This window comes from Gymnogyps californianus, chromosome 3, assembly GCF_018139145.2.
Source record: "Gymnogyps californianus isolate 813 chromosome 3, ASM1813914v2, whole genome shotgun sequence".
Classification (NCBI taxonomy): Eukaryota; Metazoa; Chordata; class Aves; order Accipitriformes; family Cathartidae; genus Gymnogyps; species Gymnogyps californianus.
In genome coordinates, this window is record NC_059473.1 from 103,510,097 (window position 1) to 103,523,162 (window position 13,066).

At 35.0% G+C, this 13,066-nt stretch overlaps 1 protein-coding gene across 1 annotated transcript in view; it reads left to right on the forward strand.

The window, feature by feature from the left end:
* The window catches only part of CSMD1 (CUB and Sushi multiple domains 1), a 1,238,313-nt gene that overhangs the window by 730,567 nt on the left and 494,680 nt on the right, over window positions 1-13,066 (forward strand). Inside the window, 1 exon segment of the mRNA XM_050893357.1 lies at window positions 12,405-12,517. Coding sequence (XP_050749314.1) covers window positions 12,405-12,517 — 113 coding nt within the window.

Genomic DNA, 13,066 nt, shown 5'->3' on the forward strand with positions numbered 1-13,066 from the left:
TTGAAAAGATTGTTTCATACATTGTTGAGTGATCTGATGACTGAGACTAATGCTGTTCTATGCTGTAGACCGATCCTATTGACCATGGTGCTTGTTCACAGCTGTCGGTCAGGCTCTTGCACTACAACTGGTTAGTTATGGGATTGTGTTACTTCTGGAGAAGAAGTATAAAGTAATTTTTAAATACAATACATTTATTTTTCATGTAGAAAAGTGGATGTGCATGCACATATCTGTAGTACAAACCTGATTGAGGCTAGAGGTGTCAGAGGATCACTGGCACAGTTGGGGTTTTATGGCTTTCTGTGAGCGCTAGGCAAGACTGGAAAAGATTTCTTCCTGTGCTGCCAAAATGAGTCAAGATGATAGAATTTTATAAATACATACATGTATGTGTATACAATCTTCCCCAAAATAGGTAAGGACTAGGTTATTCAGGAAATTATTCTAGACTGACGTTCTTGTGATGCAGTAGATGATAGATGTCTAGTATCAATACATGTTTTACAGGAAATTCATATACCTTACAGTGACTATATCCAAAAGAGTAACAGGAATTAAGCTCCTGAGGCATCTTCCTTGCTACAATGAAAAGATAATGACTAGTATTTCCTTAAATATTATGACTGTATGATTCTGTGGGAGAACATGCTGTCTAAGAAGTTGGCATGAAATGGTGCGGAAAGGGGTATGTGACAGCAGCCCTCACAAAAAGCTACTGCAAGTATCGGGGTTAGTGAGCAATAGAAAGATTTGTTTCCTATTTACCAATATATTTGTTTCTGGTTTTTATCTAATATTCTAAGATATATGTATAAGTAATATAGGAAACAACTGAAATCCTTCTGATCTTTCTACCTTACTGACTTAATATATTTTGGATACAGATCAATGATCTCTCTTTTCTGCTCTTCATATGGGCCACGATTCTTGCATTTTAATTGTATAGTACCTCATTTTTCTGTTCACTCCCATGGCACCCATACCCTGGTGAGCCAGGTATCCTGTAGCCTTTGGAAATTGTTCAGGAACTGTAGGTTGAGGAGGATTCCAACTGTCCTTTTTATAAGCTCTAGGTGGTTATGCATAAAGTTAGTTGCTACTGCTTACTCCATTGTCTTTTATACACCAGTTCTCAGTAAAGCACACTGGATTCTGAAAGGACAAAGACCCCTGAAGTTTTCTTCTACTGTCAGCTGTAGGTAAGACCTTAGAGCTGGATTCAGATTATTTTATTCAGATTTATAATTAGGCATATGAAATTAAATGCTGAAACCTAGCGTATGTCTAGTTTCCAGGAGACATCTCTGAGTCAAGCTCTTCAGATCCAAGGAGGTATAGAGTCAGATGGCCTCCCATGCCTTTGGCTATCTGTGACTGTTGAATGTGGGGTCTTTTTAATAATGAACTCTTTTCATACTCTGCCATAAAGATATTTAATTGTTAGACCTGTCACTTATTGTTTGTAAGCTCTAGGAAAATGAAAGTGCATGATATGTAAGCAAAACATAATACTTCACTGATGGAAAAAAACATACTAGATGTATTACATTGGAGTATTATAAAATGTCACTGTGCACAATTCAGTTAATCTATCTTATTATGTACATAGAGACTGAATAATATTTATGAAATTGCCTTATCCTGGTAATTTTATCCTTTATTTTGATTAGACAAGTATTGGGTTTTTTTAATGGAATCTTAGTAAACTCCACAAATCTAAGACAGGTGTTTAAAAAATACATATGTTTTGTGAGATACTATTATGAAACAGAAATATAGTCTGATAAAGTTTTTAAGAGGAAATGTACTTTTTTTTTTTTTTTTTTTTTTTTTTTTCAGAAAATAAGTTAAACTGTGTACAGTCATATCCTTGGAAGACCTGAAATGCTGTTTATTAGCACCTCCTGCCCCCCAAGTCTGCAGCTGGGAACCAATGAGTTATGTTCTTTTACCAGATATTGTTTAAATCTATTATAAGATAACAGGATTTCATTGATTTATGGTCTGAGATATCCATAATGGAGGATCACAAAAGAAGATAGAGAAACAATCATGAGATTTTTCTTATTTTTCATTATCAAACATGTCAGATAGATTGATCCTAAACTCATTCCCCATAGTCACTGCAGAAAGGCACAGTCTAGAAGAGCTCTTAAAATATTCTTACATTCCTCCTTCAGAGATTGTTGCTAAACGTCCCCATATATGGACTGAGCTTTTTAAATACAGAAAACTGCGGAGTTTTTTCTTAGTCAGAAGAGACAATGTGACTTCTGCAAATGAAAATCTAAGAAAAAAAAAAATTATGAAGTATTCCTTCCAATGACTTTTTTTAATTAGTTATTTTCCTTGATTTCTGTTTTCCATTAGTTATTTTGTAACAAAGCCAAATGAGACACCTGAAATCTTTCATTCAAGAAAAAAGAACAACTCATCCAATATAAAATACATAATGGAGAACAGTTACTAAGGTAATGAAATTAAATTAGTTACACTGAATGGAAAAACATTTTTCAATTAATTATATTTGTATATTCATTTTAGCTTATTTTGAAAATCTCACAGTAGCAACTACAAATGAAAAGACAGAGTATTAGAGAATAGACTTTTTCAGCACAGAATTATAGTAGGTACTTGATGCACTTAAAAATTCCCATTCTATCTGCAGTGGATATTATTTTTATATAATTTAAATGAGTTTTTCGGAACAGTTAGGTCTGAAAATACAAAAAAGTGTGTCTGCATGTTTGTATTTTCCTTAGCTGTTGTGACCAAAAATAAACAATTCTAGGAGATTAGCATGTGCATGAAGAGTGACAATTGCACTGGCAAATAATAAATATTTCATAATAAGATTGATGGTTACTGAACATTGATTTATACATCTGTTTTTTGGAATGTATATTGTTAGATCTTAATCCTATACTAAGAACTCATCACAACTGAAAGTTAAAGAAAAAAATAAAAAATTGGCAACTACTTTTTAGACGAGCAATTTCTAAATTTTATTGAAGAAGTTAAAATTTCCCCTATATGTGAAACTAGAGAATTTGTTAAGGGATAAGAATGCAGTGAAAAATCTGTAGTTTTCAGAATGTTAACAAAAATACCCATCTGGATAATGACAGTAAAAACACTATAGCTGCAGTGCTCCTAAACAGAATACTATGTGCTGTAAGATCTATATTTTATTATTGCAGCTATTAATAATTGCACTCAACTAGGGAAGAATTTTTAAAACAGAATTTTATCTCTGAAGTGCTCAATTACTATATATTGGTAGCAACAAAAAAGTCCGCAATTAGTTTTATATTTGTTCAATTGCGAGCCTGTTTTAAATTTTCGTTTCCCTTCAGGACAGCTGCCATATTACCTTTAGGACCCTACACTTATCTTCCCTGGCTCTGGATGGAAGAACTCCTTGAAAGCTATGGAAAAGTGGCTTGCAGTACTCAGGGCCTGGGTTGAATATCACTGTATTGAACAATAAAATCTAATTGATTGCTGTGTCCTAGAACTTAATGTTCCACTTTTGCTGGACAATGAAAGCCATATATCAGAAAAAACCTAGACGTATAAGGAATTATTGTTCTTTTATTCATCAGCTTGAAAGCAGTAATAATCTTCCAGAAGAAGAATATTCTATCCAGAGTGCCATGGAATATTGCCCCTATGATGTTTGTCAAGTATTAGAGCAATAATCAAGAAAAATATTTGCTAACACTGTTGAATCAATAAACCAAGATGTTCTTAATAAAGCTCTTTTCCAAACACCAGTTAAAAAAATCAAAAAAATCTTGCCTTTGTCTTTAACCTCCAGACAAACACAAAGTATGTGCAAGTATAACGTCCAGTGTGAGGTACAACCAAATACACAAAAAAGGCTGGAGACTTTTGTGCACAAAATTAGAATAATTAGAGAGAAAAGGTGAAGAGGGTTGTCTTCGGACAATAAAGTTCTGAGCTATGTCGTGTCCCATGACCTGAATTATAATAGCATTTATATGCCTTGGATGACACTCAGGTGTTGATATTTACTGATCTGGTCACCCTAGCTCTTGCATTTCTAAGGTGAGATTCATCTCAAACTAATGTGGAAGTCTAAATACCTCAGATGATGTGCACTCCCAAAATACTTATTCCTCTCCATTGACTGTACAGGCAGCCGAGCCCAGATGGAGACCACTGCACTGCCAACAACTGAAATTAGATAACATGAAGCCCACCTTTTTCTCCTCATTTCACCAGGCCAGAGTGCTTCTGAGCATGCATGTAAACTTACGCTCAGATAACATAAACTTAAGCCGTATCTTGGGAGGGTATAATTTGAATCATTTTTGGAAAAGTATATCAAATTTCTGCTTAAATTTCAATTTTAAGCTATCTGGGTATGGCCTTGTCACTTAAAACTTTATTTGTTTCATGGAAAAAACCATGAAATATGAAATAATTTTATATTAAATTATAATAATTGGTTTTAAACAGATTAGTCATCAGTATGTTTCAATGTAATTTTTAATAATAATTGGTTATTTCATTTTGAAGAGGAACTTTCACAGCATGCTCTCATCTATTAATGTTTAAACCTTCTACTGTCAATATGTGGGAAAACTGAGCAAATAATGTAGCATTCTAGACTACTCAATTAAAAGGATCTGAATCATTGAAATCGATAATCTCTTGTTAAGACTTTATTCTTGGGCTTATTCCCTTACTCCTCTATATTTGTTTTCCTTTCTTCTATCCTTTTTATACTCATCAATTTTGGGTTTTATTCAAGCTGTTATCTTAGGCCCAGACTGACGAAAATATTTTTGATATAAAATTCTGTGGCAAACTCCTTGTGGTCCCTCAGGACTTAAGGTGTTTGTCAAATTTTTCCTGTACAGTAAGAGCTTTCTGAATTACTCTTATTGATCACTTTTCCTGACTCACCTGAAAGGAGCGCCGTCAGTCTCATTCAGCTTCCCAGGAACATACCCTGTTATCCTGGACAATACTCAGGAGAGTATCGAGGGGTACTTAGCAAGCTAAGACTTGCTAAGGTGCTCCTATGTCTTTATAGTGTTCGGGTGAAAAAGACCTCACCCAAAAACTTCAAATGAATTCATTTGAATTCATTCTTATCCTAAGCAATATTAAGGTAAAATGCAAATGAAAGTATTTATTCACAGCATCCAGAATAAACAACCATTTACACATGGTTATGGAAACAGGTGAAGAAGGGAGAGAAAAATCATGCTTGATCTAATTACTTTAAATGAGAAACATCTCACCCTCCCCTTCTCCCTCCCTTTCCCTCTCCCCACTTCTGAACCCTTTCCTGGTAGATTATGTTAGCTGTTATAAATAGTCTCTTATTTCAAATTCCACATGAAGAAGAGACGATTTAAACTTTTTCTGTGAAACTGTTATATTTAGTTCTTATCTAGGAGATAGTCTGGCCTCTCTTATCAAGCATAAAAAGTATTGTTTCACTTCAAATAGTCTTGTTGTTAGACCAGCTGTCCCCTCTTATATTTTGTTGAGTTGTTCCCTAACATCTATTTAGCTATAAATTCTTCCTTCCCCAAGTGGTGACCTGCAGCTCCAGCTCCACAAGATGTAGTGAGTCTCCATTTGACTTTCCTTTTCTGTGCTCCTGACACTGAATTCGTGCCAGCTCCGACTCTTGTCTCTCTTTTCCATGAGCAGTTTAATTCACTAAAATGGCACACGGACGTCCCAGCTGGAGGGAAAAAAAAAAAAAAAAAAAGGATAGTTTTCTGCCATTTAATGAATTAAATCAGATCACAGAAATTCCAGCAAGAGTCAAAATTGATACCCCTGAGGAGGGGCAATACAGAAGCAAACGATTGAGGAAGGAGTAGTAAATACAGGAGAAGGAAGAACAGGAAAAAAAGAATGTCACACTTCCTTTAGGCAGCAGCTACTTCTTAGAGCATCTTGTCTCTGTGTGAAACCGCAGCCACAGTATGCATGTTTCAATGTCACATGTGCCCTCTAACACAGCTTATAAAGCTATACATTTACAAACATGGGACAAATGCAGCTTGTTACTTGCTCTTGGTTGATACCAGGTACAGTCTCAGCTATCCTGGTGTTACAATGAGCTTGAGGTAATAGACCTCTAACATCCCTTTTTAATATACCTGTATCAAATATAGATATTTCTATACATACATATAGAATATATAATACATATAGAGAGAACATATATATATGCACACACATTGTCTTCATGTATTTGCTGCAGCCATCATACTTCACCCCTTTGTAAACTACTTCCTGTTATTTTGTCGAGTAGCAAGTGATGATCCTTGAGATTTCTTGTTTTGACATGTATCTGCATGGATGCTCATATAAATATTTTAGCTGAGAGGATTTAAAAATGGAAGTTGTTCTAAATTGAAAATTAGGGTACAGTTTTCTCTCTTCAGCTCCTAACCCAGAGACCTGTTATGGAAACTCAGTAAATGTTTTACATTATTTCCAAAATTTAAAAAAAAAATCATTAAAACCAGAAATACTTCTGTGGCTAGGTGAATATAGAAATAGCAGAGGTATTCAAATCTCATTTTATTTTGTTTAGACTCAATTCAATTTTGTTTGTTATTTTACTATATTTTGGAACAAATAATGTTAATTCAACCACAGATAGATGTTTGGCTGAATACAAAATGGGGAAGATAACTAAATTAGAAGGATAAGGGTAAATGAGTTGACAAAAACCTCTGCAATTCTTTTCTGCATTTTCAATTTCATGGAAGTGAAGTATCAGTAGTTTTCTATGATAAGAATAGATTATCTCTTGGTTATAGTCAAAACAATGTCAAGAATCCTATAAGAGAAACAAGATTTGGTTTATTTGTTGAGACAAGGCGCTAATTATTTTCTTTTCTTAGCAAATCCACAATCAAAACCAAAATTGTTCTTCCTCTCTAGATAGTTCTCTTAATTAAATGTAAAGTAGTTTTGCTATACCTGAATTTGAGTCAAACAATAACTACTGGAAAATTTTAGCTAGAGAAAAAAAATATTTTAGTGACAAACTTGCTAGTAATAATTTTAATAAAACCTATCACAATCTCTTGATAATGCAATAGAGACTTCAGAGGACATTCTGCTTCTGTATCTGACATAATATACATAAGGAAAAAATTACTCCTTCAAGATTGCATGAAAACAAAATGCCTTATTACTTGTATAAACAGTAGATTAGTGTCTGAGTGAATATAAATTATGGAATAGGAATCAAAATTAAAACATCAGTTAAAGAAGCAAAACATGAAAAAGTTTATCTACTTCTCACAATAATTAACAGTAAGAGAGCTTCCTCTGCTATCTCTGATCCTGCTGCAGCCATATTGCCTTCAGATCTAGAAGGAGAATAGCTGAGATGTTTTAATTATTTCTCATTATTTCTTGTGAGAAGCAGTGTTTATCAGCAGAGGTGTACTATGATACTAATATAACTATAAAGCTCTCAAAACCTGGCCCTGTAGTTCTTTATGATGCTGTAACAGACAGCATGCACAGGAATTCCCTGGAAGTCTGCCTTGTTCCATGGAGCACCATGCAACATCTAGTATGCAGAGAGATTTGAGGTTCCCCATGCAATCTTCATCCTGAGCACTCAGGTAAATGCATCATTATACGATGTTATTTGAAAAATTATGTTCTGTTTGTTTGGTTTTTTCCCATGGGATTGCTCCTTAACAGGTCACTGAATGATTGATGCTCAGTGGATGAACAGCTATTTTATGTTTCCTTTAATCCCCGTCCAGTGCATGGCCTCAAATACTGTTTAGCACAGAGCATTCAAACCTGTCACTTGTCCAAGTGACAACCAATTTTAACCCCCTGATGTTAGAAGCTAAGGGCCTCACTGACATCAGTAGTGGAGATGAAAACTCAACACTTCCGCAAATCAGACCAAGTATTTCCAGAAAATGCCCAAATAACATTGTATATACATGTGTATGTGTGTGTATGAAAAACTTGATTAATGTAATTTAGATTAGATATCATTTCTTCTATCCAAGTCAGGCTATCACATGCTAGGGCTTAGAATCAGTTTCAGAAAAGCATTACCCTTTTCAGAGCAGAGGCAGAACTCAAACATAACTGACGAATTACATTTCTTTTGTATTACTTCCCAAACAATAAATGTCTTCAGTTAAAAAAGAAGTGAGAAAGACTTTCAGTATTCTTTTTAGACAGCATTGGAGAAATCCTCAATAAAGATCAAAGCATGAAAGCTTCTAAGGAGAACTTCACTATTAAGAAATGTGGTTCTTTACCTCATCTGAATAATTTCTGTCTGATATAAAGGAGTTCCAAGTCTTCATCTCATTTTAGAGTTAATACCTAATCTGAGCTAAAATTACTCTATTTCTATTCATATACAACAGGAATGAATACTGTGTGTGCCCAGTTGAAGTAGAAACAACTTTGCTTTAGTTGCACCTTTGCTTTCAGAGCAACATAATGGCATGATTAAGTCCTGCCTGTTAGTGTTTCCTGAACACCTCAGAAGAGGTGGTCACATTCACAATGCCTGTTGGGACCCTGTAGTTTAGACTAATGCCTACACTGTGCCCAGGAAGATCGAGGGAGCACTAGTCAGTCACGGGCAGAAGAGTTTCATGATGAGGGTGTTGAGACACTGGAACAGGTTGCCCAGAGAAGTTGTGGATGCCCCATCATTGGAAGTGTTCGAGGCCAGGTTGGATGGGGCTTTGAGCAACGTTATCTAGTGAAAGAGGTCCCTGCCATGGCAGGGGGGTTGGACTAGATGATCTTTAAGGTCCCTTCCAACCCAAACCATTCTGTGATTCTAAGATTCTATGATTTGTTGTTGTTGTTGTAACCTTTAAGAGTGTAGACTCTCAAGCAGGAATTGATGTGAAGTGCCACTGTTCAATTTATTAGTATGGACAAAACCAAACTGCTTGTTTTCCATGAATACTCAATTAATATCAAAAGTTAGCCCATAACAGTAAAGGCTGCACTGAGTCAGAGGAAGCACGCTGTACTAACGCCAGCACACAGAGAGCATATGGGCACTTAGTCAGAAATTGTGGTATATGATGCACCTCTCAATTGGTAAAGCTCAAAGGAAATATTCCTCCTTGTTCTGCAGCCTCAGAAGCAGCACTGTGTTGTTCTTTGTGGGACTAGGAGAGATCATTCTGTCTTCTCTTTGTTGAGCAGTGGTGTCCAGCCTCTCTACTCGTGAACTCAAATAGATGACTTATAAGCCCTTCCCCCTGCCATGGCGTTGCATTTTGTATACCAGAAAAGTGTTTTAGGGACCCCTCCCCTACATTTTGTATCTTTTGCTGCAGATATAATATTCAACTTTGTGGGACTGGAAACAAACTGTCCTTGACAGTACTGGTTTTTACTTTTCTCTGAGGAGCACACCAGTAATGTTATTAAAACTTTTGTTATATTTTGACATTTGCTGTGTGATGGACATATTTTATTTGACTCCTACTCCCTGATAAAAAATACCTAGAAATAAGTAAGAAGGAAACAAATCAGGTTTTCATACTACCTTCAACTTCTGTGTGAGTTACAGATCTGCCTGCTGTACCAGTTCAGGTGGCAATCTGCCACTTTCAGCACTATGTCCACCTATCTCTTTCACACACAGCCTGCCCTCCAGAAATTCCCGGTAAATGGTCAATTAACATGTACAGAGCAATTTTACACTGTATCCATAAACTTTTAGATCTGCCATTACCAGAAGCTCTGACATTGTCCATAGGAAGTCCCACCTGCACATGATGAATGCCACAGAGTGAAGTACTTTGTGTACGTGCACCATCTTTGATGTGCACATGTGGGCCACAGTATTCCAGTCTAACCCCCACTCAGAATTTTTTGTCATTTCTGAATTTGGGTACTATAGTGAAGAGGTTTTGAAAACCTTACACAAAAAAACCCATGTGTCATACACTGGTTATAAGCTTGCTTCCCAAACCAGCCTTACAACTAAATTAGCCACTAAGTTATATTTCATTTTCTCACTTTCTTCAGTTAAAACACAAACAGCATTGCTCGTAAAGAACATATTCCTGTCTAGTATGCAGTAGCATAGAAATCCTATGGCTAAATTAGATCTCTGATAAAATAGGTTGCTTAAAATACTCTCTCAGTGTCATGATCATATCATCTTTATCTTTCATAGTATAATGGGAAGATTTGAGACTATTTAGCTGTAGACTAAATAGTAGTCTTATTACTACTTATTACTACTTGTAGACTTCACATAGATCTGAAAATATTTTTGTGTATTGTGTGTTCAGGAAATAGCTGTTTATTAGAAATATAACTAATGAAAGATCTGCTTTGAATGTGCTTTTATAATGGTGTTCATTTACTCTTTTATTAAAGTACAATTTAATTCATGTAACAATTTAATATTTCAGCCAGGAGTTTTGCAGACTTCGAAATCCAGAGCTCTGGATATGCCAGGTAGAATGTTACTACATGTGTATTTCATTTAAAAAAGAAAACCAACCCCCAAAGCAGTATTTCTAGGAGATAAGTTTATGTACTTGGACAAATGAGTTATCAGTTCAGTGATATGAACTGCAGCCTATATATAGTAAAAACTTTTAAACTTAGCATATATTGTGTCAATAGCTAAGAGGTACTAGCAAATTATATATTTTTGGTATTCCACATACGTTTTATTTTTTAATTTTCCTTTTAATTATATCACAGTAGTTTCTACAGGTACACCCAAATTTTAAGTAGCTTTGAAATAGCAAATGCCAGTTTGTAGTTAGAAATATTCAGAGTGCCTGATCTAAGGAGTTTTTAAAATACATTATGCTCTAAAATGGTCTAAAGAGTGTATGAAAGCATGTATAAAGTATAAAAGTCCATTTGAGTGAGATGTAGAAACATGTATAGGGCTGAATGTTTTGACCAATACCTGTAAGAACTATTGAATGCCAGTCCCAACATTTTGAAATGTATAAATCCTCCTTTAAAAGATCTATCCTTTCTTTCAATCAAAGCTGTTAAAATAATTTTAAGTACGATTTTGTTGTTCCTTGTTTTGTTAACAGCCAGATGAAGAAAATGAGATTATAAAGGAGAATGAAATTCGTCTAATGTAGTTTGTACATCCTAATGAAAAAAAAAAAAAGTTCTATGTCAGTCATATTCAATTACAGAAAGAAAAGGGATTCAGCCATGACTGTAGACTTCTCCAGCATCAGTATTTCTTAACATGATGGGTTTCCTAGTAATTTAGGATATTTAATGAAACTCTGAAATTGCATAGTGCGATGAAAAAGGCATCTATGTCACTACATTGATTCATTTCAAAGAGACAAAATCTGATTTCAGTTTTGGGGTTTTTTTTAGCTCTGATAATATGTACTATGTCTACTCTAGTATTGGCAAACCTAACCTCACACAAGTTATACCTCAGCTGAGAATTTCTGATATTGATAAGTTCGGGTTTTTTTTGAAATAATCAACATTTTTGAAAAGGAGAAACTTCATTTCTTGTAGTTCTCCAGAGTTACACAGAAGGAAAAAAAAAAAAAGGCTAAATCTGAAACTTGGAGTATGGTCATACAAAAAAAAGCCATCTGGTAAACTAAGACATGAATTTACACCATATCAGGTACTCTGTGGCAACTGCTTGAACGTGTTCATATTAACAAATGGTGTGGTGCAATGATAGACTATGGTATGACCCAGTGTGGTCCAAGGGCCTGTTGCCTATATTAGAAAAATTCTGTGTGTGCACTCTTTCTTCACAATATCCATAGTTAATGCAAGCTGGTTAGCCTGCATTCGGTTGTGTTTAAACTTCTCTTTTTTATTAAATATGGGTAGGAGTTAATATACACAAAACCAGTTCTAGCAGCATAGGTATGTACCAATAATTTACTACTCAAGCTTAACATTAGCTAGTGCCCATATTTATCCTTTCTTAACCCCTGAGATTTGGTTTCTTGTGAGGTAACTGACACAGCAGGGAGTCAGATGATTAAATTTTGTCATAATTGAGTATGCTTATTTTTTGCTGAATGATTTGACACACGCATGCATACATACACATATACACATACACACGCACTCACAAGATTGCTTTTCTTCTTTAATTCACAAAAGAGTAGTTTGGAGATACAAGTTTTGACCATAAAATGGATAGCTGTAATGGGAAAAACCCACATTTCTCCCAGGATAATAGTTACTTAACTAGTAATAAATTGAGATTAGATGACAATGAATCACTATTATCAAATACATTGTAAACAGTACAACAATATATTTTGGCTATTTTTTTGATTATTTTTTTCCTCTTTTAAGTAGTGTACACATGAATTTTTCCACCATTTATATTAGATTCTTTTTTCTTTTTCCAGGTTGACTGGTATGAATCTACCTTCTCCTGTTATCAGCAGTAAGAACTGGTTACGACTCCATTTTACGTCTGACAGCAACCACCGACGAAAGGGATTTAATGCTCAGTTCCAAGGTAGGAAATATATAGCAGTGCAGCAAAAAAAGATCTTTACTTTTAAGCATCGCTAAAGTGGTGGTGAAATTTGAAATTTATGTTTAAATATCAGGGATGTAGTAAAGAGCTGACTCACACTACTACTGCTCTTCCACTAAGTAGCTGTTATCCTTGTGTGATCAGGCATCTCTAGGGATTTGCTCTATGTATGTGCTCACTCACTTTTTCTATAATAAATTGCTTTGCATTCAGTCTGATCTTTGCTTTAAAAACATGCCTGGAATGCAACTTGCAGAATGTTAGTTCCATACAAAGGCATGCCCCTATCTAAACATTGTCTTCCTTTGTTACTGAAAATCTAACTCTTATCTGGAAGCTACATTCATCATTTGGAAATTTAACTCATCCCTAGCATAGCACAAGTCATATTTCAGGCTCCTGCATAGATTTACATTTACAACTTTAAAAGAAGACAGGAGGATGTCAGTGTTGCTGTCAATTGCTGCTTATGTTCACCTAGATACTCATTAAAATGCAATTAGAATGGAATCTTTATTGATTTTTGTA